General features: G+C 38.3%; 2 protein-coding genes across 7 annotated transcripts in view; both read right to left on the bottom strand.

The window, feature by feature from the left end:
- PAPLN (papilin, proteoglycan like sulfated glycoprotein) overlaps positions 1-926 on the bottom strand; it is a 78,898-nt gene extending 77,972 nt beyond the window's left edge. For both annotated transcript variants that reach the window (XM_083839267.1, XM_083839254.1), the window contains exon 1: positions 792-926. The gene's annotated coding sequence lies outside the window, so the exon portion shown is untranslated. The remainder of the gene's footprint in view (positions 1-791) is intronic.
- PSEN1 (presenilin 1) lies at positions 135-24,575 on the bottom strand. Of its 5 annotated transcripts, none has more exons than XM_083839347.1 (11): positions 23,326-24,575; positions 20,804-20,947; positions 15,645-15,898; positions 14,421-14,562; positions 13,270-13,337; positions 11,287-11,507; positions 8,981-9,079; positions 7,469-7,555; positions 6,439-6,606; positions 4,568-4,686; positions 135-4,262 (listed from the first exon to the last, which is right to left on the bottom strand). In XM_083839347.1, the coding sequence occupies exons 2-11, from the start codon at positions 20,885-20,887 to the stop codon at positions 4,107-4,109; spliced, it is 1,398 nt and encodes a 465-aa protein (XP_083695473.1). In that variant the 5' UTR covers positions 20,888-20,947; positions 23,326-24,575; the 3' UTR covers positions 135-4,106. The 5 variants fall into 5 exon arrangements, with proteins under 5 accessions (XP_083695473.1, XP_083695472.1, XP_083695474.1 ...); XM_083839346.1 differs by lacking the exon at positions 23,326-24,575 and adding an exon at positions 22,962-23,224; XM_083839348.1 differs by lacking the exon at positions 23,326-24,575 and adding an exon at positions 21,835-22,935.
- Positions 24,576-25,036: the final 461 nt, after the last annotated feature.

Below are 25,036 nucleotides of genomic sequence, written 5' to 3'. Positions count from 1 at the left end.
ATATTCTACTGGGAGATAAAGAAGCTACCTAACTGTATTAAGACAGAAATCTTACTTCTTAAATGGTTACAGCATTTAGGCCTCTAATAGCATTAAATAATGGCTTTAAAATAATATAGTAAAATCCAGGTAAGTCAAGATCCATGCAATTTTTATTTTAATAATTAGACAAATACAGGAAATTTTGCAATAATCTATCAAAAATGTATCTTATCAAGAACCGGAAAAGTGTTTAAAAAACATTCACATTCAATTCAGATTATGTACAAACCAGTGTTTGTAAAAATGAAAACTGCAAATGCTTTGAGTGTAAAAGAATTCCATTCTAGCTCATGTTTCAGCACTCCCAATGACTACGTTACCACTGAGATGCAATCACAGTGCAGACATGTTCCACAGTCTTTTATACTCATTTCCAATAGCATCACTGCCAAAAGTAATACTTTTTTTTAATAAAGCATTTTGAGAAGTTTCTTCATACAGTACCGCCCACCCAAAATAAACTCCAGCATATTTAATTCTTCACTGCAATAATGGCAGAACAGTTGTTATCTAAAGGTCCAGAGTGCATACAATATTTATCACTATAAGTACAGGTATGTATCTATATATCCAAGAAGCACCAGTCTCCTATGCCTGAAAAAGCCAGAGTCTGCTTTGTACCTTGAGGAGATCAGCCGTTTTTAGTGGAGCACAGCCCTTGAATATTTGGTTCAAAGTAAAAATTATCTGCCTAGTCAGAACTATTCTGAATGTGTTGCAATATACAAGTGCGTACCTTCAAGACTCACCTCACATTGATCACACTTGAATTTGAGTGCCACCTTAATAGCCATACATAGATATGACAGTGTCATACACCTCTGCTACCAGGAACAGTTTCTGGGGATCTCTTGTGGGTTTTTTTGCTGTATTAAATCCTCAACACTAAAAAAGGAGAAATGAAAGCGGTTGGTTTTTTTGGTCAAATCTGTAACTCAGTACTATGGTTTTTTTATTTGCAGAAGCGTAGCTAAAGGAGACTAATCATTAATTTAAGCTGAAAGGGGAGAGAAAACTATCAAGATACCCAGTTTCAAAGTATGACTACTGAAAGAAGTCACACAACAGTTACCAGTTAGTCTACCTGGGGCACAAAAGAGATGAATCTAGCTAATGGGGCTACGCAATAGTTCACTGAGAGCTGCAGCCTAATGTGCTGTCATCAACATACTAATTTAATAATAGAGAAAAACCCTCTCAAAAAATGCAGACTACATATATCAGAACTCTTTCATTTAAACCAAGCTAACCAAGTTGAAATGGTTCACAACCTCAAATTAGATAGGTGTTTTAAGACAAAGGAGAGAGAAGTTATACAACCTTCACACTTACGTAGAAACAATCCAAATGCAAACAATCACTTTTCTTAAGTGCACCTTTTGGACCCAAGTACTTGAGATGATCTTTAGTTGCAAGATCTCGTTTGGAACACAAGGTACCAGGACTCAGTGTAAGAGGACGAAAATGTCAACCGTTTTTTGATGTTGCTGTTTTTGAAGGTGTACATAAGACTTGCTAATAAGCAGTGTACTGTAACATACATTGGCCTTGGCTTGAATAGCAGATTTCCCTTTTTAATTTGAAATTCAAATACATAAACTTGAACAACAGTTTCTGTAAAAACACATTTTCTAATCTCCAGCACTGTAATGTCACACTAGCTCAGAAATTAAAACTTCAGGATAGGAGAAACAGTTCTAGGGAGAGGAAGACTGTAATTTAGCGTTTGAAGAGTCTGAGCTCTTCCTTGGGTTGTACATCTAACTCCCATTCAAGTATGTGGGAAGGCCTTTGCATATTTCTATGGATTCTAAAGCAACTCTTACTGGAGTCAACACTCCAATGGTACATATTTAAGCCATAAAAACAAACAGTGAAGACAACTGCTGCGTTTCAACAACTCTTAACTGAGACTTGTCTCAGATATGCAAACAGATACTAGTGGTGTTGACTCTTAGCAAGCCTATTCTATACAATAAAATTAGTTAGGATCCCCAATAAAACATACAAGGGAAATTTTCTTAGATAAAATGCTCGGGAAAAGAACAAATTACAATAGTATAAAAAACCTTGGAGTCTCAGTAAGTGGAAAAAAAGCCTGTTTTAAGTCAGGCTTCATTTCAGCAAAACATGGAATAGTGATTTATGTTAGAAAACACAAGCAAGTTTGCTTTGAAAAATCAGTGTAAGGGATTTTGATATGGTTACTTTATTAATGCTATCCATGATGAATAAGCACACAAATGAGATGAATAAAAGTACTTTAGAGGAGACAACAATATATTTTATGCAAACGTAAGTGCTAACATTACAGTTAGCAACTCATACTGAATGAGACAGATGTTTTTGTCAAAGACAATCAAAGAAAGCAAACCTTTCTCGGTTTTGAAACAAATTTATACATCACAGTCTTTCTTCCCTTACATGGGCAATGGTTGGTGAGCATCTGTGGTGTCTCCGTCCTTTGAATCTATAGGCACAGAAGAAAGGGCAAAAAGAGTTTGTGTTGGGATTTTGACAGTTGTCCTACTCGGCAAGGACTCCAGTATCAAGATGCAAGTAAAACGGAATGCCCATCAAGAGTATCCACTCCCTACGCTTCCCTCAGAAAAGACTTGTACAGAGTTAAGAGCCTACAGCAAAAACAATGTAATCTCATACAAATCTCATTTCCAAGCAAATACGCATAAATAAGTTCTTTCAAATGAAGAACAAAATAAGAGTTTAGCAGTTTGAAGGTTAGAATCAATTCTTTATCTTGTAAGAAAGAAGTTCAAGATCTTGTTTCTTCTTTTCAGTGATTTTGAGTTGTCTGTCATTTCTCCAGTCTTCTGCTCCTCACAGGAGAGGTAATTAAATTGAAGAGGGCCACAGATCTTTTTCCTTTGTAACAAGTAATATCTCACCTAACTTCAGTAGCCACACCAAAAAAAAAAAAAATCCCTGCTTAGGTCTTAGATGGTTGAAAGACCAACACTTCAGGTCAACAGAACTGAAAAGCAAATTTTTGAAGAGAAAAATTTCAGTGAAACATTACAAGTGCTACTGATAGTACTTCGGCCTGTAGATCTGGCAGGCTAAAATCCATCTGGGACTGTTGTGAATGTCTACTTATTTATGAAAACTTCAACAAAATGAATATATAGTAATACTGCAGTCTATGCTGTTAGTGGCTGTTCTCAAATGCAGGGTTTGAAGTGGTGTTCTAACAAAACCATTTGCAAGAGCACAAACAGTAAGTCCTAAAACTGCCTTTTAGTGTAGTTTACCAACCTTTTAGAATCTTAGGTCCGAATTGGGACTTCATGATCCCTTATGCCATGTAATTCAGTCCAAGTCTAAGTAGCTACATAAACTGGAGTAGGTGCACAGAAGGTGCACTCCATGCTTGAGAATACCAAGTATTAAAAGTCAGAAGAGGCTCTAGTTCCAGTGTGGAAAAAAAAGCTTTTAAACTGACTAAACCAAGCACACTCAGGCACAGAGGCTATGAAGTGGTAGAGCACTCTGTAAGAGTGACAGTACTTTCTCCCTTTGTTGAATTGCTACAAAGTCCTTTTTCCTTACACAAAGCAGAGTCGTATTCAGCTGTCAAAAGAATCACTGTTGAAGAAGTTTGGATTGGGTTCTCTCTCTTCAAATGGCTTACAGGGACAAGTTCCATTTGATTTGTCAGCTTCCTCTGTCACCATGAAGGAAATCCTGAGCACCCTTAACGCTTCGAAATAATCAACCTGTGCTAAGAGATCACATTGCTGGTGGAAGCGTTAGCAATTTTCACACAGGTGGTCCTTACCAGAGATATGTATATCAGATTACCTCTGATATAACAGCACACAATTTAGGTCAGCCATCAGGAAGAAACCACTTTCAAACAGGAAAATTCATATGGTGCCAGTGCAGCAGTTGTCTCAGAAAAAAAAGATGGAGGAAGCTGTAATGATTCAGGCTTGGAATCTTGAGTATTAAGCTTCAGTTTCACTTGAAAACTGAGGGAAAAAGTATTTCCTCCTCCCACATTTGCTACAAATACAAATATCCATAGAATGTGAGCATCAAGTGTGCTAGATATAAAACTGATGGAACGCTAGCTGGTCCATAAAGGGCTGCACCAAGTTATCTGTAGCAAAGTAAAAAACTAGCCCAAAAGTTATGGAGATTGGAAGAGCTGGTAAGGCCTTCTTAAAGATGGCAAGAAGCAGAAGTGTAAGGCACAGACCCTGAGGGGAAAAAAAAAAAAGATAGGAGAAATTATGGAACTCCGACATGCAAAAGATTATAATATATAAGCACTAATTCCACAGAAATACAAGGAATTTTAATGCCTTCCTAAACTAAAAGGTGTGATGGATGCACAGCCAATGCGAATCACAGCTGAAACTCTCATCAGTTTTTAGTCAGACCATCAAATAAATCAAATTCCAAATTAAAAAACAAACAAAAACAATCCCAGCAGTTATGACTATGATTCTGTCCCTGATGAACATAAGAAATGATCGCTATCATCTTGTCACATTATACTTACAATTAATATGGCTACAAAACACGCTAAAGTTGTATTCCAGTCCCCACTTGCTGTTGCTGAGGCTTTGCCAACCAGGACACTGTAGAAAATGAAGTCTCCTAAACCAAGTTTTACTCCTCCTGCAAAAGTGAATGTATGGCAGAATTAAGCATCACACAGTCTAATATTGTCAAGTATCAGTAACTGTCACAGAATAAGACAGATTTACATTAAGTACCCAAACTTACTAATAAAAAAAAATAATAATCTCAAAAATAATACCACTCCTGAATCAAGTGATAAAGAAACACTCTTATGAAACAAGGTGGCTGAGGAACATTAAACCACTTAATTTATCCTGTAATAAGATTTTTTCTGTATTCCTAGTCTACTGTAAATACAAATGCAGTATATACAAACTCAGAACTTTTTATTACATTTCGTAGGGTTCTCTTTCCCACTTCTGATTGTTGTGTCATAGTCCTTCGGCAGAACATGGAAATATAATTCCTTCAAGCTGGTCATTAGAGGGGGAAAACAAATGAGTCACTTGCAGATTATGATTTGTTTGTCAGTTAGAAATCTATATCCAGCAAAATACTCCACCTCCTTACCAATTCTCCTACAGAAGTCTTACTAAGGTAGTTCTAAAAAGCACTTGCATAAAATTACAGAGCAAATTAGAGCCAAAACGGACACATTTAGTCTAAGATATGAGTCTTACTAAAACTCATGAGCTAATGTGTTATTTTTTAAATAGTAATTGGCACCATAGCAACAACTCTGAAAGCACAATATTCAATTATTTCTGTAAACAAAAGAATGATAATTTCCTGAACACCACTTCAGTTTCTGAGCTTTTAGTCCAAGATATTAAGCTAGAGAGGGCAAACATCAGGTCACCAGCTGTTTTCATTTAGCCTATCTTTTGCTTTGTCACCTGATTACAGTCCAGCCCCAAACTCACTCTTTAGAGTTCTGCAAGGAACTCAGCATCAAAGCAGAGGGTTATGTCTGGTTGATCATTTAATAAACAAACAAATGCAACCCTACTCTCTTTCAGCAGGCCTCCAATATCCATTTTGTGACAGTGCATTCACTAAAAGCTGTTAAGAAATACAATTCTGTTTAATTGCTGAAACAAATTTGGAATTTTTGAGGTAAATTCAAAAATTGAAGTTTTCTTAAAGTAGATGCCTATATTTTTAAACAAAGAAACACCTAGGAATCAGAGGAAGCAGGAGCACCTGCTAAATATGGCAGCATCACATAAGGAGAACAGTTCATTAGACAGGCAGATCGTCATTTATTTAGAGCTCTTCAAATCTAATGCCTGCTTAAACTCAAACTGGAAATCATAAGTCTGTTAAAACCAGTATCTGAGTATTGATGTCACATGTGCTCCAAAGATACTGAACTTCAGCAAGGTGCTGGAGAAAAATACTCAAGCCTCTGGTATTCTGAATTCATTTCAGTCCCCAAACAGGTCTTTAAACACTGCTTTGTCCAGAGTGGACTGTAGTCATTTACTCTTGAAGCAAAAAACATTATGACTGCATTTACACAGCCCCAGATCCAAAAGGGCCGATAGATGGCAGAACATTGCATGAAAGAGACAGAAGCTAATGCAACTGACTGCATAATGGTCTGAAAACAGCTTGGCAGTTTGTGCAGTTAAAGTTTTGAATCTATGTATCAAATGTGAGATCAATTTGGCCAATATTACTCTTGCAACAGAACCAAAACCTATTTCTGCAAAGCATGTCAGTATTGATCAAGAGTACTCTTCAGCTTGCTCTTAGCTCACAGCATAGCGTATCTGTGCAGTCAGAATGACTAAGACTAACTAGCTTCAGACTTATTGAGTCTTTCAAAGAGTACTCCATACTCACGTTCTTCAGGGTCTTCACTGGTTTGAGAGTTACTGGGTAAAGCCTGAACAGCAGCTCGTGATTCAGGCGTTGATTCAATGGGTCCTATTCTATTGTCTCTTTGTTGCTGCCATTCCTGACTAAAGCCACCATCATCTGGTTCAGCATCTTCATTCTGAGTCTGGTTTGCTGGAATAATAAAGGCATTTAAAATATTTAAAATCTACTTTAAAAAAATACATCTTCTAACAAATGACACTCTCTCCACATATAACATCATAGAAGAGTGATAGAAAAGAGGTATTCTGTACTATTTAGCAACATCTAATATTGGCACACACCATTACAAGAGATTCTCACTTACCATTTTAATACTTTTTTTTAAACACTTGGGAGTCAACATGCACTCTGCAGTTGCTGCAACTACATGTTGCACTCAAGCCCTGGTATTCAAGAGTACCTTGATGAAACAGAGTGGTGTGGTGACCTAATTTAAAGATTTAACTCCCATCTAGTATTAGCTCATCTAGTCAGAAAATTATTGACAGTTTAATTTTCCAGTAAAACAGAAAATTTTATTGAAAATTACATATTATACATACACCCCCTCCAAGCATGGCAAATTCAGAAACTCTGCTCTTCTGAGATATATATGTAAATAAACAAAACCATATTTTTAAACAGTAGCTGCATAGCTAAGAGGGCTACATACATTTCCATGTGATACCAATATAAATGTGAGTTGACACTATATAACATTAACCCAATTTGACAACCAATTGAGCTCAGTCAATAGTTGTCTACCAAGAGTCATTTCATCACCAATATCCTGTGTTCCCGAATAATGAATGCAAGAACACTAATTGCACAGTAAGTGAGGAATTCTTTTCAGTCTCCATGGATTTTTTTCAGTCATCTTTCCTAATAAGGTTTATACTCTTTCACTCTTCTACAGTAGCCAGTACACTTAAAAAAAAACATGTTTTCATAAACATGTATTCCAATAAAATGACAATTAAGAAAAAAAAAAACTTGTCAAAGAAAAACGTACCTTGTTTATCATAGGTGGAGTTTTTAGAAGCTTTCCTTTGGGCTTCTGGATCTTCCTCAGCCATGTTCACTAGCCATACCATCGTTGCTGTTAAAAACAAACAGCATAGCTAATGTTATCTTCAGATGCATGCAATTCTGAGCTAGTGTTGGCATCAATCCATTCTTTTTCTGTTCTTTCTGTACAGCTATCTTTCGCATGAGGCAATTTTACTCTCATTAAATCATAGTAATATCTGGAACACAGCCAGTACCAGCTACAACATGCACATACAGAATTTGATGAACACGAGTTTTATTTTTATTGGATGTTGGAAAAAATGGCAGCAGCTGTGTGTAGCTTTAGAGAAATTACTTCTACGTATGAAGCCCACTCTGAAAGTCTGAATCAATTATTTCTTTACTTTTTTTCCATTAAGCAGTTCTTTTATCTACAAGAGAAAAGGTCTATTAAGACTGGTGCAAAGGTAACCTCAAATGAGAGGCAGCATCTGCATCAAAGTTAATTGTTCTGTGTCCCCCACCACCACCACAAAGAATTCTCCAGTCTTGAGACAATTAAATGTTGTCACGCTTAAATGGTATATTTTAATTCAATTTGTGGTTTCTCAGCATTAGGCTCTCCTCCCTCAAAAAAGACAGTCAAGCAACTACAAGTAGTATCAGTAAAACATAGCAAGAGTGAAAGATAAAGACCCTGCCCTTTCTCCACTGTAATCTTATCCCCTAAGAGTTGTGGAGTCTGCAACACAACATACTTCATTCTTTCAGACACAGGCCTTTCCTCAGCACCAGTAGCATAATGATTTATGATTAACCCATTTCACTGTTATCCATGTGTTTCTAACTAGCAACATGGAACTTCGGTAATTGCACAAGGCAATTTTACTCTCCTTAAAACACAATAATATCTGGAACAAAGACAGTACCAGCTACCACATGCATATACAGAATTTGATGAACACAAGTTTTATTCTTGTGGAATTCTAGAATTTTATTCTAGTGGAATTATCTACTGATTGATACACAGGTCATAACAGCAACATGCCTTCAGTAGGTTATTTTTTGCAACTGAAAGAAAAAATGTATCAAAAAAAGACAAGCCCTGGAGAAAATAGTTCTGCAAATGAATCTCTTTGTGGCAATTTCTCCCTTTCCTTTCAGTAACACTGAATATTTAAGGATATTTAAGCACAGAAAGCCGATAAATATTTTCTGAAAAAGTATTCCTTTTGAAATGCTTGATTCACAGCCTAATGACATTTGCTTTGGTGTATTACCATTTTTTTTCTGTTCCTATTTTGTAAGAACAAAACATGCTGGTTTTCATCTTGAAAATCTTAGCCAGAAGACGTTTCACATTTTTGAGTCAACAGCAAAAGGAAAACTGAGACCCAAACGAACAGACTGGGAATTCCAGCTGGCAAGCAACATGTTAAAACAGAAAAATGAGAAAATCACTTCAGCTGAGTGGGTGATTGTAAGTTTAAAGTATTTAATAGAATATACTTACAGGAATAAATAAGTGCTGGAAAGAGGGTTTCATTTCTCTCTTGAGCTGTTTCAACTAGCATACGAAGAGGACCTTTAGGACATAAGACAGCAACCAAATCTGGAAGGAAAAGTAAACAGATCTTATATCACTGTAGACATGCTTTGAAGAAGGGTGTTTTTTTTTATATATAACACTTGCAGAGACCAGTAATACGGTAAAATGCTACCCTGAACAGAGACTTCTGAGAGAGACACTAATCAGTCACAAGTCAGCATCCTATAGAAAGTTAAATTTTTCCCTCAATCTGACTTTTAGACCAAGTGTCTAAGCATACATATGTCACTGCAGACCACTGTTACTCTTCAGACCCCTTCTTCAGCTCTCTTTTCACCTCTTTCTCCCTTCCTAGCTGCATGGCAATATGTTACCAACACTTGAATATCCGCTTAGTCTTACATCTTGCACACCTATAATGCCTGGAGACCAGGCAGACAAAGACTACCGTATAAAACTTAAGGTGATAAATTAATTTATCCGGTCCTGTTCATGTCTTCTAGGTATGCCGACCTTTTCTTAAATAGTTGGTCTTTCTCCCAAGTAGTAAGTAGTTCAGTTGCATACTGAAATCTAGAAGCCACACTACAGACATTTAGTTTGATATTTCATTACATGCAAGTCCTCATGAGCTTGGATCACCTCAACAAGCCTCAGCATTTTCTTCCAAGACAGAACACACTTTTGCAGACCACAAAACACTGAATTAATCTTCTTCAGGCCAAATAAAAAAACACCATCTTATCACGGAACTTTATTACTCCATCACCCTCCATGAAGTTTACAGATAAAATTCATTGAGGAGAAGATTAAGTATTTCAGTTTCTTAGAATGTATAACTTGACAATATTGGCTTCAGTAATCATGAGGAACACCCAAAAATATCACTGCTGTGATGCTCATTCTTTGATTTTCAAAGGCTTTCTCTTCAAAAAAGTTTACCAACTTTAAGAAAGCATACAACAAACAGCCATTTGCACAATTTCATTACTTCAATCAGATGCATACTAATCAGAGGAGGAAATTTAGGGAGTCTTACACCAACAGTATGAAACCAAGAACTTATTAATATTTGTAGTTGTAGAACTGATTTTACATATTATTATAATATACAAATAATAAAATATGAAGTTCCTCGCTTAAGATGTTATGCAACTGCAAATGTTGCCGTGTCGCTATGTCAACTTGCAAGTTGAAAGAAAAATAATTCACAAAAAATAGTATTCAGTTTACACACTGGAAATAACCAAGCTTAATTTCTATTGCCAAAGATTTTTCTTAACCCAAGTTTAATGCTAAAACAAATTGTAAGACAACAGGTAAGTGGGGCTTACATAACTTCTGTGGATTAGAAACAACTGCCGGTTTATTCCCACTCAAAGAAAAAATGTGAGTGTGAGAGTGAAAAGGAAAAAAACTGGCATACGAAGCTTGGCAGAAAAAAAAGCTGTGTTTGCATAGATGAGAGATGTTGAAAGCACATTTAGTATAACAAAAAACAAAACCAGCAGCTTTTTTCAAGTGTCCAGTGCCCTCTAAAGCTCTACGAAAAAACTACATCTAGATACCTCTATTTCAGTCACTATTCTGAAAAAAAAATTAATATGCAATTATTCAGATTAATTTTATTTTTGTTTTAAGAACAAGGAAACAGATCTCTAAATTATAACCTTCTATATGGAAAATGACTGAGCATTCTGAAAATGAATAAAAATTGCCTTGAATCCTGCCTTGATTCCTACTCATTATTAGACATGGATCACGGTGAGGGTGTTATGTCTTCAAATTTAAGTAATTTGTAGGCTGGGCAGACCTACACAGGACTGTACCCAAAGAACAAAGTCCTAAGTTCTGAACATACACTGTATGTAGGTTTCCAAGGGTTCTTGAGGAAAATGGGAAGCACAAAGTCTCTCCACATTCATAGAAGAGATCAAGACGGCAACATAGGTCTCTTATCTCCTCCTTTTTTGAATTACTTCAATTCTAACCTTTCTTCCTCCCCAATGAATCTAGAAAGTCCAGAAACGGCAAAGGAAGATGGCATCACACAGTCACAAATGTACTTAGCTGCAGGTCACTTATTTTAGTTTAGGTAATTATCCTATTTCTGAATCTGTAATCACCTTATCCACTACTTTGTATGACCTCCCCCCCCCCCCCCCCCTTCTTTTTTTAAGGTCTAGTCAGACCAATGGAAAACGAGTAATCAGGAAACAGAAGAAATTCCTGCCATAATTTCTGTTACTAGAACTTGCCCCAGACCTTACCATACACTGAAATGACAGCCAGGATAAGCCACGCAGTCCATTCAGGAAGATACTTAATGAACACCAACGCCATGAGAGCGCTTATCATAATGAGATATGCCTGCTGGAGCCGGAGTGGGCCCTTCCAGTGAATACAAATCATTCCCACAACACCGAAGTTCCAGATCATGAGTGCTACCGTAATGTAGTCCATGGCAACATTATACGTCTTAAAAACCTCGCTAAGGGAAAAAAAAAAGGAAAAAGAAAATGACTATGGACTGCATTTGCTTAAAACAATGGAAACAAGTCACAGATGCAACCTTCAGATTTATTTTTTTTTTTACATCTTACTGCTCAATGTAGTGGCCCAAATGTAAAGTTTATCTCCAATTAGTATTTAATTAAAAAAAAAACTGTTCACAAAGGAGACAGTTTTACTGATGTTTACTTCATACCAACTATTTCATCCTTGTGCAAATTTTTATTTGCATTGTCAATCTAATCAGAAATTGACAGGAGAGGACATTACTGTGTAAACAGTCATTTTTATCATGCTTATTATTTCTAAAAGTCAGAATAAAAATTTGTGAGGTTATAAAGAATCTTTAAAGCCATACAAACAGATCTTTCCTTACTTACCTGTATCCCATGGAATGGAAACACTTCGCTAATTCCTAAGTATAATATACATCATCATTCTATTCTATTCTTTGACACAAACAATGAAGCAAAACCCTTGCTTTTAAGATAAACCATGCCACTCTGTCACACCAATATTATAAACCAGTTAAGACCTTCAGTAAGTAATAAACCAAAACAGAGAAATATGTTGTCACCAAGACACAGGTGATTTTCTCTGACCCAAGGGAGAAGTGGTTGCAATGGCTGTTTGCAAATTCTGCTACTACCACCTCATCAAGCCACCAAGAACCTTGCATAATTTGCATGATACTTTCCTCCAGGAAATTTTTCTTACCTAGCCGTTAGCTAGCCTTTGAGATGTACAGTGTTAGCATGATGGCCCTTATTGCCATCACCTATAATTGGTCTACAAACTCCCCCCTCACTGGTCCTCTGCAATAGGAAACCAGAAGCGTTGTGAGGTGGCAGAGACAGATGAAGGAAAGCAGAGGGCCAGAAAAGCCCTCAGTCCCTCTGCTCACACATGCTCACTGAAGAGTGCCAGCGCCAACACAAACCCAAAGGAAGTGAGCCTAGCAACTTGCCTCCACCCAGTCTACACTGCCTTTGAGCAGCACACATTGCCTGGTTACTGAAGTTAGAGGAAAGTCTTAAGGTTAGAAGAAAACACTAACCAAAAAAAGCACCATAGGCCACTTCTGGTAAAAATTAGTGACTGAAAGAACCCCATTTCCTATCCCTGGAGACCAAATTAAAAAAGATTCCTCAAAGAGAAGTGTATCTGTTACCAAGTGCTACAAAAATACATGCGCTACAATAATTTCGCCGCATAACTCTTGTTACAAGCCCTGGTCAGCTTGCTTGTTTTAGAGAACTCCGAGTAATATGTACAACTTTTCTTTAAGTCTGGCTAATGGCATGTTTCAGAATTTGAAAAAGAACTCTAAAACATGTAGTGGAGGTATATTCTGGTGACAGAGAGGATTCTTTTCAGTTGATTCTTTCCTACTCCCATACAAACAGCCTTTGCATATAAAGCCCACCTCCAAAGCTACGATGTAAACAGCTGCTCTTCAGTCATATGGTTATGAAAAATTATATCAGAAGTTGTGCTAACAGTATATGCTACTCTGTGGAAGATGCCTTATTTCTGGGATGAGTATGCCATGGGCAGTACACTATCAGATGCACTACTAACCCATAAACCTCTCTATGAAACTATATAAAACTAAAAATTCTACTTCAAGAGCAATAGCTTACTCAGTATCATCCTTGTTAAGATTCAAGGGCTAGTTCTAAAACAAACACAAACAAATAACATCATACATGAAAAATAACATTAATGCTTAGTTCTCTTACCCCAGGTAGATGAATGAAAAAAAGAAGAGCAGCAAAAGAGAAGAAATGATAAGCCAACCATGGATCACCTGCAAAAATAGATATCAACACAGACTTTATTTAAGGTTTCATATTTTAAAGTTAGTATCTACTTAAAAGTGCTTTAAATGCTACTTTCCCTTTTGATTAAAGCGGGAGAATTGATACTCAGATCCCTCTCTCTTTGGTTGTTGCTACGTTCAAATTTAGCACAGCCTATACACTTATGGATTTTAAGCGCTTTGTGGTCTTTCACCAGAGGTTCTATAGAATGCAAACTACTTTTTGTGTATTTTTAGGGCACTTTGAAAACAATGGCATTGTAACATGGCAGAAATATACAGCATTAACACAGATGGAAAATACGGTTCATTTCTGTGCTAATAAAACCACTGCTCTCATTCCACACAATTTTCAGAACACAGTTACAGTGTGTAAAATTGGAGTAAAGGTTTGTGCCAGTGCATGGATCCCACAGCCTGCTTTATTACTATTAAACAGATTCACTGTACACGGGGAAATTCTGTTATGTCAAGCTTTATCAAATTGGTCATTAAGACCAAAAGACAACCACAAATTCTCATGAATAGCTCCCAGGTAGGTGACATTGCAATTATTTATTCCAAGCCTGGACTTGCCTAGATTACATCATTATAGGATTGAAGTCTTTCACAAAAGAGCCTTTGAGTCTCTTGTGTTTGCCATAAGGATATCACCTAGCATGTACAGCCATGCACACATCAGTCTTGGGAGACTTCTATACTTGCAGGTAGGGTGGGGGAGAGCAGAGCCCTTGAAGAGCCCCTGAAGCCTTGAACAGCTTTCCAGTTGTAGGACTATGCCTGTGTTTTGTATTGTTGACCACAGGAAGACTTCAGTACATAGCACATTTCAAAGGAATAAGAAGCAATGCCACCCTAATTCTAGCTGATAAAACAGCCAGCAGTGTTAGCATGGGGTTACTGTCTCCCTGTTTTGTGAAAGAAATAGAAGCTACAAATTTGAAACACTTAAAATCACTGATCCTGCAACTTTTGCTCACTCATCCTTGATAATCCTTCATTTTGTTCCATCCTTGATAATCAGTACTAATAAATAAAACTAGCACAATTACTCGAGTCAATTACACTCACCTTGTAGCACCTGTATTTGTAAAGCACAACCAGGAGTATGGTCATGACAATGATGACGCTGATCATGATAGCAGCATTGAGAATTGAATTCAGGGCCCGTTGTCCAATCGTCTCTGTCTCTTCTGTGAAGGGAGTGTAGATGCTAAAACAACAAAGAGTCAACTGAAATGCCACTGTAGAGTCCACAAACGTTTGTGATATGCAAGGCCAACATGAAATGAAATTGCAGTAATCTTTCAATTCAGAGATATAAAAGTGACAGCTATTTTCTACTTAGCCAAAACCTGAAAGGCAGCACAGTATCCTATCAGACAAACTTTAATAAAAAATTATTATTCTTCCTTAGAAGACCTGCATTTCCTATATTCTTAGATTACAGCTATTTTCCACTTTGTAAAACAAACAACAAAGAAATCTAGGTTGTTTGATGAACTTGCTCACATGCTATGACTCATTAGACTATTACTGCAGCTAGACCTTTATAAGCACACCATCTAGTGGATTTACAATGAAGTGTCCCCCAGTGATTCCAACAAAAACAGTGCATGAGCTCAACTTTCTCACAGCAATAAAACAAGCTGGGGAGAAAAAAGCACTTCATTACACGACAGGAAAAAAAGAAAATACTTACCATAAATCAAATCCCAAGAAAAATCATTTTTGATCAACAACTTTGTTTCATCAAAACACAAAGTTCCTTTTCATTACCGTTTTATGACATTCCTACATTACACAAACATTTCAAAGCCAAACACACTTTGAACCATTTTGTCTAAATGTTTTTATGGGGGTACATTTAGACTGATTTGCTTCAGGTTCTGACAGGCTCAGTGTTCTTTCTTTGTCTCCTTTCTCCTAAACCAGCTTTCATTGATTTTGTTATTTTTTGGCAATATTAGTATCTTGCCAAAAATATTTTGATTGAATTTATTTTATGAATACCAGAGAGCACAAAGTGTTAAAACGAGGATCAGGATTTGAATCAAGTAGTAACAAGTAAGATGTCATCCAGACTGGCTGTCAGACATAAAATGAATGTGAATAGTACCATGACAAAGACTTTGGTTTCCAGAAGTAATAAAATAAAGCTATCTTTGAGCTGGTGAAGGGGAAAAGGGAGACGAGGAAGTTCACTGTTTCAATTAAAATCCTGAAGAAATGGAGATTAAAGAAAATGATCTAAGTGGGTCCATTGAAAAGACAGGGGAAAAATTTGATACATACAGCTGTCCATCCTTGCGTGTATAAAAGCTGACAGACTTGATGGTTGCAACAACGACCACCATGCAAAGTGTGACAGGTACAAACAACATAATCACATGTTTTGCCCCATATTTCAGTGTCAGCTCCTCATCTTCTTCTTCATCTTCCACCACCTGCTGAATGTTGTTCTGTGGCTGTCCATTGGTTTCAGACCCAGGATTGTCATTTCTTCTGCGCTCACTGTTATCATGACGCCGTCTTTCACTGTTATCATTCTGCAATATATAAAACACTTTCATCAGGAACTATCCATAATCATATTCTTGTGTATTAAGATGGTCTTGAGGGGGGGCACGTGTAAGGTAATATTTACTGTCAAAAACATTTTTCACACCGAGGACCTGAACAGGAGTCATTAATTGTTTCACATAGTTGTCAAAAGAGTAGGAGCACAGGGTTATGTTAGAAGCATTTATATTAAAAACAGCAGCAGGCTGTTAGATGCAACCAACATTGCTATGCCATCTTTTCTATAAACAGAAGAAAAAGGTAAGTAAAAAAAGGCAGCTTATTCTCTTTGTCCAAACTACAGTTGATACAGGGGTGCATGACAGTAGATTACTCAGCTTGACAATTAACTGTGTCTCCTTCCAGAAATAATGCCAGAGACATTTATTAGCCTAATTCCCTGAAAATCCAAGGAATATTTCTATTTTCCTTACCATGTTACTCCCACTACAGTACGCTAACTAGAATATATATTGAGTTTCACCAAGTATTGTTCACACATTTTTAGCAAGAAGAATGACATAGAAACAGTGATCAAACTCAGATAATTCTCACTCGTTACACTGAGACTTGACCTTAAAGTTCTACTGTGATGAGTTAAGCATGCAGATTCCTTTTCTCCTCTCTCAAGGATGCTACAGCCACGTCCTTTTGCTGATATTGAAGAAATTCCACCACCCCTGTCAACAAATATAAAAGAGCCTCCTGGCCTTCCTGATACTAAGTGAAACATCAAGGCTATAATTCAAACACAAGGATAGAGGTAGATTTTCCATATCTCCCTCAAAGGAATTAAGATTAATCACAAGCAAAAACAATCTAGGAACTCAGCTTTTACAAAATTATGAGCTAAAATACTGTCTATGAGTAAATGATCAAGACTGCATTCTATAACAGGGGGCATTTAACATTTTGTGTTGTGTGCACATATAGAGAACATAGCAGCAGAATAAGCTACGTTTCACCTGTTCTGGACCACATAGCAACAGAATTATTTTATGTTTCTCAGTCACTCTAAACAAGCCACAAAATGCAAAAAGTTTATACAGATTAGTCTTTTTTTCCCCACTCTACTATCATGTCCAAGTCAATGCTGTACTGTTCCCCTTCACTCCACCCAAGGGGGTCAACATAAATGAGACATCCTGGACATCAGGAAGAGGTTCTTCACCGAGAGGGTGGTTGCACACTGGAACAGGCTCCCCAGTGAAGCAGTCACTGCACCAAGCCTGTCTGAATTTAAGAAGTGATTGGACTGTGCACTTAGTCACATGGTCTAAAATTTTGGGTAGACCTGTGCGGTGCCAGAAGTTTGACTTGATGATCCTTATGGGTCCCTTCCAACTCGGGATATTCTATGATTCTATGAGATGTAATACAAACACTTAATTCATTACAAAATGAATCTTACGACTTCAGAATTACTTCATTTACAAACAGTTCAGCTTGAGTAAGTGCACTAGAACAGCTTAATATTGGCAAGTACAATAAACTGTAACGCCTTAAAATACCACTTAGTAAAATTGCTTTAGACATTGGAAAAGACATTAAAAATAACCGAATGTATTTCTACTGGAGAACTGTTACACAGGGTTGTTTTTTTTCCTTAAACATGCTACGTTAAAGTCCCATTACCTGTTCTTAATAGCATTTTCAAACATAAACTGCTAGCCTGTGTCCAATTAACTCACTGAAGTTTTTTGATAAATTCATAGTCATTTCGGAGATTCTTTATACAGAACTGTCTCAGCCCCACCCTCAGAAAAGATAAGACATTAAACACACAGTCAGAAACTCATAGTTTCAAAAGCACTTAAGTGATTAAGGAGTACAAGTCCCTGGACTTCGAACTGCAAACACTGACACTGCTAAAATCCTGGTTGATGCTTTACAGCTTCCCTAACTCATGAAAAAGCTACTTTCACAGAACTTTACACACTAGCAATACATACCAAACGCTTTACCTATTTACTTCTTTCTTTGTGGTATCCTCAGAATCAGGCTCAGTAGGGTTTCAAGAACTGTCCTCTAAGAAAATTTGCTTTTTTATTTTTTCAAAGAGGAAACTGAGTATAGGGGGAAGAAAAAACATCTAAAGTTGTCTTAAGCAAATAAGAATAGCAGGCAACCAGATTTTTAGAATTCAATTTTAGCCTTAAATTGAATTTAGTATGATAAACTTAATACATGCCCTAAGAAAGATTTCAGATTCAAGATTATTTCTTACTAAATGAAAGATTCATTATAAATTACTTGGTGTATTTTGTATAAAGTCCTCACATACAATTATTGAAAGCCAGATAGAAACAGGAATATTGGAGAATGCAGTGTTCTGAAACTTTAATTATTCTGTAAAGGCTGCATGCATCTGGACTTTTTTCTGTACAGATTATAGCTCAAATGTAACATTTTTCACTTTCTTAGTGAAAGCGCTCCATTTCCTCTCAGCCTACAAGACAACAATAAGCTTATCTATCTATCTAAACTGCCTAAGATGACCATAAGTAACATTACACAAGACATTATGAGAATCTTACAACAGTTCACAAGTAAAGCAGACCTAGTACGTAGGTTTCTGCACACTTGTGGAACATTTTGCTCTTTCTCTGTGGTAAAAGCAGTTCTACGTGAGGGAGCACTTACCCCTCTCAGGCACAGAAATACAAAAACTAAAATCAAAATCTACAATTTTGCAATGAAAACATAAAAAACACCCAAAGAAAAAGCCTGATTAACTAAGCACATCACTACAGACAAACTGCAAAATTTAACACAAAGAAAAACTGAAGAAATTAGACCAGTGCGTGCCACTCTGTTTCCTGCACTAGTTAGGAACAAAGACACAATCACAAAATGTCTTTACATATTAAAGCACAGTGCATGAAAATCAGAACAGCATCAAGAAATACTGTAAGATATTGTAAGAATTAATCTCTCACTTAAAAATAGAAAAAAGTTGTACTGTTCAGTCTAGTGAACTAAAGTGTAGCTAAACGTGACATGCATGTGCCCCTCTGCTTAAAAGAACAAAGTACACTCATATCCTACCTGATCAGTATTAAAGAGAGCAGAGGCCATGGACTCTTGCTGAAGTGGAAGCAAAGGAACAGACTCTTCACTTTCCTCAGACATAGTTAAAAGTGAAAATTCTGAAGCTAAAAAGTCAGTAACACCTGTTGTAACACCGTAAGCAAACGTAAGTTATGAACTACGCGCTTTCAGGTGAATAAGCAACATCAAAAGCAACTGATAGGTTTCTTTCCTATCAGGAAAATAGTTAATAGCAAACCCAGAGCAAAGCCCCTGAATCAACAGATAAAAAAACCCAGCACATTTGATAAAATATTTTTACCTATTGAATACAAATTGATGTATTATTAGCGGACCCTGACAGTGGGCATAGGCTTCTTTGTCAGTTCTCACATACACCATTTATGTTTAAAGGTTGTTATACAGTGACAGGGCACTGAAGACTGGGCTGAACTCTTGCTATGTAACCAGAAGAGACTGCAAACCACGCTAGTGATTAGTGATTTCTCATGCTGAATGCTAGCTGACAGAAGCTAGGTATTACCTATGCAGGAAAGAATCTTCATACCTCTGTTCAAAAACAGCGGACATACGTAGGGGAGAAGAATCACTACACCTAAGTATTGAAGCTACCCCTAGAATTACACTTGAAAGAAAAAGCAGTAGAACAGTCTGTCAGTGAGAAGTAAATAAAACAGTCTGTCCCCCATTGCTGGGAAGTAGCACCGGTAAGCTTTCTGCAAGGACAGTGAGCCCAGAGCTAATCATAGAGCTCTGCCTTTTTAATCCGGCAGAAGCGTTCAATAAAGGTTAAGCTCCCACCTGTCCAAGATGAAACTTTTTTCATTCCCTCTGAAGTAAAAGCATAAAGTACGCAGCAGGAAAGTTTCCACTTTTTTTTTTTTTATTTTTAGCAACAGTTTCTATAATCAGTAAGGTCTTAAATCAGTCTAACTTCTAAATTCCAAAGATAATTTTCAAATGTTCTGTATTTTTGCTTTTTAGCAGAACGTTGACCTGAGATAAATACAAGAATTTTTCAAAATTCTATTTAACCTGTTGGATTGCATAGTGGAATTAGAACAGAGATCAAAACATTGTCTTCAATCACTGCTATAAACACAGCTACTAGTGGCTCAATCTCCCAGGAGCATTTCTATGTCATAAGGAAACCTGATACTCAACAGTTATTACAGGAACAAAGAACTGGGCATGACAAATCCAAGAGCCTGAGCACCACACCCAAGTAGACCAACTAAACTTGGTTTTATCAAAACACAAGCGCTAAAATAAGCATAGTATTAGCAATAATTACACAATTACCTCTTTCTAAGGAATGATTTAGGGTTTGGGTTTTTTCCCCCCACCGCAAACCTCAAGAACTCTGTGAACACCCCGACAATTATTCAAAATTAGGACAAGACAGTGCTGCTCCTTCTGCACAGGAGTAGTACGCTGGTAACAACAATGACAAAACCCAAGCTCTACCTAGACTAAAATTAACTCCATGACTGAACCCCCTGAATCAAGCAGACCATGGCTGGAGTTCAAAAAATCACCTGGAAATCAAAGTTTGTTATGGGAATATCCCCCCTCATTTTTTTTATTTTTTTTATTTTTTTCTAGAGGGCCTAGTCACTCCAGCATCCCTTTAAACAGGGAGAAGTCTACCCATATATAAAAATGAGTTTAGGAATTTAGATAATTTACAGAGTATTTCTTTCAGCACTGCTTATCACAACAGTCAGATGGAGAAATCTACTCCCGAACAGATTTCTATAGTTCTGAAGTGTATTTTCATCCACGCTGGTTATTCATCCCAATTTAACTGCTATCGGGTAAGAAAATTGTTTATTACATACGGTGTTGCTGAGGTGGTTATCAGGGAAGTTTTCTGTCAGCTGCCCATGCTGAAACTGGGGTAAATGTGCAGACAGTTCTGTCATTGAGGCTGTCCTCTGGAAATCACTTGTTTCTACACAAAATGGATCTTTCCTCTTGAGATGCTGGAAGGAAAAATATGTGTGAATAGTCTTTTTTCTTTTATGAGCAAATTCACTACCCCCTCCCTACCCAAATTCTTAGAGTTCACACAGATAGATAACCAAAGATAACCATTTTCTCTCTTCACAAGGATACCAAACTGTATCACGTGTTTACTGAGAGGTCATAACAGGGATTTTCCAGCACAAAAATAAGAGTGTCTGGGTGTTATCAAAATAGTTCATCAACCACGGAAGTCAGTCAGCAACAAACCAAAGATTCAAACAGTTCTCCATTCCGTCTTGTGCAATAAATGAGAAGTACTGTGCACTTGCTCAGAGCACACTTTGTATGTCTTTATCTTAGAGTCCAATTCCTCCAAGTCGTTTATTTTTGGATGAACAAGCGCAATCTTCAAGCAAGGATGATAAAGTTACACTTCATTGTTTAAAATCTGGACATGACATATGCTTACCGCTGTAATACCCAAAAAGGGACCTAGAGCTATACAAAACAGTATTTCAGCTGAGCCCCAAGAACTAATATGCATTCCCCTAGCAGTAGGTTTTAAGTATGAGCTAAATGTACCTAAAATTCCTTATGCTTTAATAGCTTCAAGTGTCCTTACACAAAAAAGTTGCTTACTAATATTTTCCTAAGCAAACGTGAATAAACCAGAACTAAGCAGCTGCTCTGTAACAAAGGAGAATAAACAATTATAGGAGAAAAAGGAAGAAGAGTGATGTAAGCGTGGGTTTCAGAAAAAAAAAGTAGTTTAAAGAAACAATGAGTAGACCTGCATAAATCACTGGCTTGGTTGCACAAAACGCAGCGAGCTGAATTAACAGCCACTGCTGCTAAGAGGGAAGTGCCAGTCCCCACTTCCACGCCAAGATGCTCCTGCTCCTACCTTGTGCCAACTCCAGCACTCATCAGTCCTCTCTGCAGTACGTTTAACTCAATAAAATGGAAGAAAGCAAACCCAGGAAAAGAACACAATCTTCTTGTGCTGTTGTACATTCAACCAGTGTTTGGAGGGATCTAAAAAAACATATTAATGAAGGACATGCAGACACTGCACAAAGCAAGGCCTCTCACTTTTGACAGCAACAAGCCACGAGACAGCATCTTACTTAAAACAGGAGGTAAGCTCAGTTTCATACATACAAAGATGCAGAAGCTGTTTCTTCACTGACAAATAAGTAAGTCTCTTACAAGATTAGTTTGCAGTGCTTACTAACTTCTGCAGGGATGCAGCTTACGCTGAAGGGCCATTAGGAGGCAACACCAATTTAACAGGTCTAGTGGGAGCATCCTACCGGTCTGGAAAGGCAACATAGCATTCGCTAGGAGAACGGCTCTCTTCTGTGCTTCTAATTAAAAACAGAGCGTCTAGTTTAAAACATAATGAAATGTAAGACTAAAAGAAAATAAATAGGTATTATGTTGCTCTTATTTTAAAGTTTTTGCTCTAATTCTTTAGTTGGACTACAGAACATACACGATGCTGCTTTAAGTCTGCCATCTGTGAAAACCCTCAGTGACAGGGCAGCTATAGAGAAAAAAGTTCAAGTATTTTTTATCCAAATGTGGATTAGCAAAATGAGACTTCCCCACAGCATCATATCAAAATCCTAAATAAACTGGGCAAAAAAAAATCGAAAAAGAAAACAACAACAAGAAATGCCACCACAGGATCCTGCTTAAAGGCCGGTAAAGAAAACCACCACAAACCCATCCAACGAAACCAGGAACTGAGGGGCTGAGAGAAAGTGAGGAGTGCCTGAGGTAACTGACACGACAGGAACACTGCAGCTTCAATAGCAGTGTCTTAGAGATGTCAAAAACTATAGTATGCTAAAATGATCCCTTCTTAAAACTCAAGAACTCAGAAATTGCATTCAGGACATCTTCAAACATTTTTTTTTTTTTTTAATGAATTAATGCCCCCAAGTTTGAAATTTAACGACGAACGAACAAAACCTACAAACAAGCTGCGCGTAAGCAGGAGCAAATCGAGTTTTTAACCACCTTTACCTCAGAAGAGACTCTCGAAAACATTTAATTCTCTAACGAAGCTGTGATTTAAAACCAGCCTGCCTAAAGAAGTTCCTTCTCGCTTCCCTTCCCCTTCCCAGCGCCGCGGTTTCCCAGTGCTCATCACCCCCAGCGGCCGGCAGCCCCCCGGCCCCTCAAGCCGGCGCAGGGGCAGCACCCGCCGCCAACCGCTCGGGGGCCGCCGCCCCCCTTCTCGCCTCCCGGCACGCAACAGGCGGCCGTGAGGGGCCTCCCGAGCCGGCCCCGGCCCAACGGCCCCCGACGTGCGCGAGCCCCGGCAGCCGCCCCGCTCCCCTCCCGCCTCACGCCGCTGCCCCGACCCCGTCCCCGCCGCCGGCCGCACCTGGAGGGCGCCGCTCCCCCGCGGGCCCCGCCACCGGCTCCTCGCCGCCCCGCAGCCCGGCCCCGCTCGCTTCCGGCCCAGGCGCCGCCTTTCGCCGCCACCTCACGTCCGCCGCCCCAGGGCCGCAGCGCCGCGGCCCGCCCGCAGCGGGGGGAGCCGCCGGTGGAGGGGCGGCCTCGCGCCGCGACCGCGCCTGGACGCTGAGGGGAGTTCGGGCCTAGCCCGCCGGGCCGCGGGCGGCAGCAGCTATGGCTGGCGGTCCTGCCCCTCCGGCTGGGCTTGTTTACCTCACGGCGCGCAGGGTGCGTCCGTGCATTAATTCCTCTTCGAGGAGGCTACAGCGCAGCTTGGTTGCCCAGTGCAAGCTTGGCCGTTGTGATCACGGGATGCAAGTAAACGGGGGTTTCAAGGGAGAATCCCCCCCCAAGCACCCAGTCAAGTCATAAACGAGGGAGGCTGTTTCAGTATGATCCCACACTAAAAGCGTTATGAAAAAAAATGTACTTTGTACCTCAAAATACAAACACTAGTTTATTTTGTTTGTTTAAGCTACATGGCATCTTTTCCACAAAGGCAGCAGTAGAGCTGTGACTCACTCGTGGAAGAAACAGACATTTCCAACCTTGAAACTTACCTTGCTATCCCTGGAATTTGACAAGTAATCCACACCTCATTTTTGTATACACATAACCTCACCGAGTGACTAACACATACAGGAAATGCTATGATCTGCATAATCACTACAAATGTAAAAGAGTAACGTCTATGGAGAGACCATGGTGAATTGTGCATGTTTAAAACTGCTGTATTTTATTATTCAACCACATTCTGGGAAGATCTACAGGAAAATGAGGTGGCAAAAGTATCGCACATTAGAATTGTGCAATACTATCCCTTAACTGAATACTGAATAGAACTTTAACTTCAACAAAAATATCATGGGCATTCAACTGTCTCTGTTATTAATAGTTTAGACCTAAGATGAAATGCCTATTACCAACACCTTACATTGGTTATGCTACATGACTACATACTAATTTGTAAGTTTGCATGTATGACATACTATGCTCCTGCATAAGAAAATATATAGAATATTGAGAAGTGTGACCCCAGTGTAAGCCAAGAGCTTCCGATTGTAAGTGTATCCACCTACAAGCAAGCTATGCTCCTGTAAGCAGCTATCTAGCAACTCCATTTAATAAAGGCATACAAAAAATAAATCCAATTCTTCTCTCTCTCTTAGTAATGGGAAAGTACTAGTAGTGAGAAATAGAAATTAAATGGGAAACTAAACTTACAGTTTGGGGCCTTCCCCCTGTCCACATTTAGAGCCACAATGGTCTAGCTAGATGATTTTTAGTGCAGGCTCGTGTTCAGAGAGAAGACAGGAAGCCCTAAATTAGAAATGTAAAAAGACTATATGAACATGTTAAATATTCTAGGAACAAAAAAAAAAGTCTGAAAACAACAGCAGTAATATAAAAATATATCATTCTCGGTAATTAATGTTTCTTGAACAAGGTTTCTTCATTTCAGTGCATGCTAATGGAAACAGTACTTTAATGACATACCATTGCTTAGAATATGTAGTACGCAGAAGGGCAGTTGCACAGCGTGATTATGAGACAACTTCAGTTACAGTATAAACCCCAAGCCCAGCTCCACGATGAAGTCCAGATCAATGACCAGCATATCTAGTTCTGTTGTGGAA

The sequence above is a fragment of the Anser anser genome, assembly GCF_964211835.1.
Source record: "Anser anser genome assembly, chromosome: 5".
In the NCBI taxonomy this organism is placed as follows: Eukaryota; Metazoa; Chordata; class Aves; order Anseriformes; family Anatidae; genus Anser; species Anser anser.
This window is presented reverse-complemented; position numbering and strand designations above follow the sequence as displayed.

Excerpts from the sequence above, each read along its gene's own strand:
- PSEN1 (XM_083839346.1), bottom strand. The coding sequence starts at position 22,985 with ATGTTTTCGAGAGTCTCTTCTGAG. Across the intron at positions 11,508-13,269 it reads TTTTCATTCATCTACCTGGG|CGAGGTTTTTAAGACGTATA; the intron begins GTAAGAGAACTA and ends TTTTTCCCTTAG. Across the intron at positions 4,263-4,567 it reads GTTTTGTAGCCATATTAATT|GGTCTGTGCCTTACACTTCT; the intron begins GTAAGTATAATG and ends TTTTCCCCTCAG.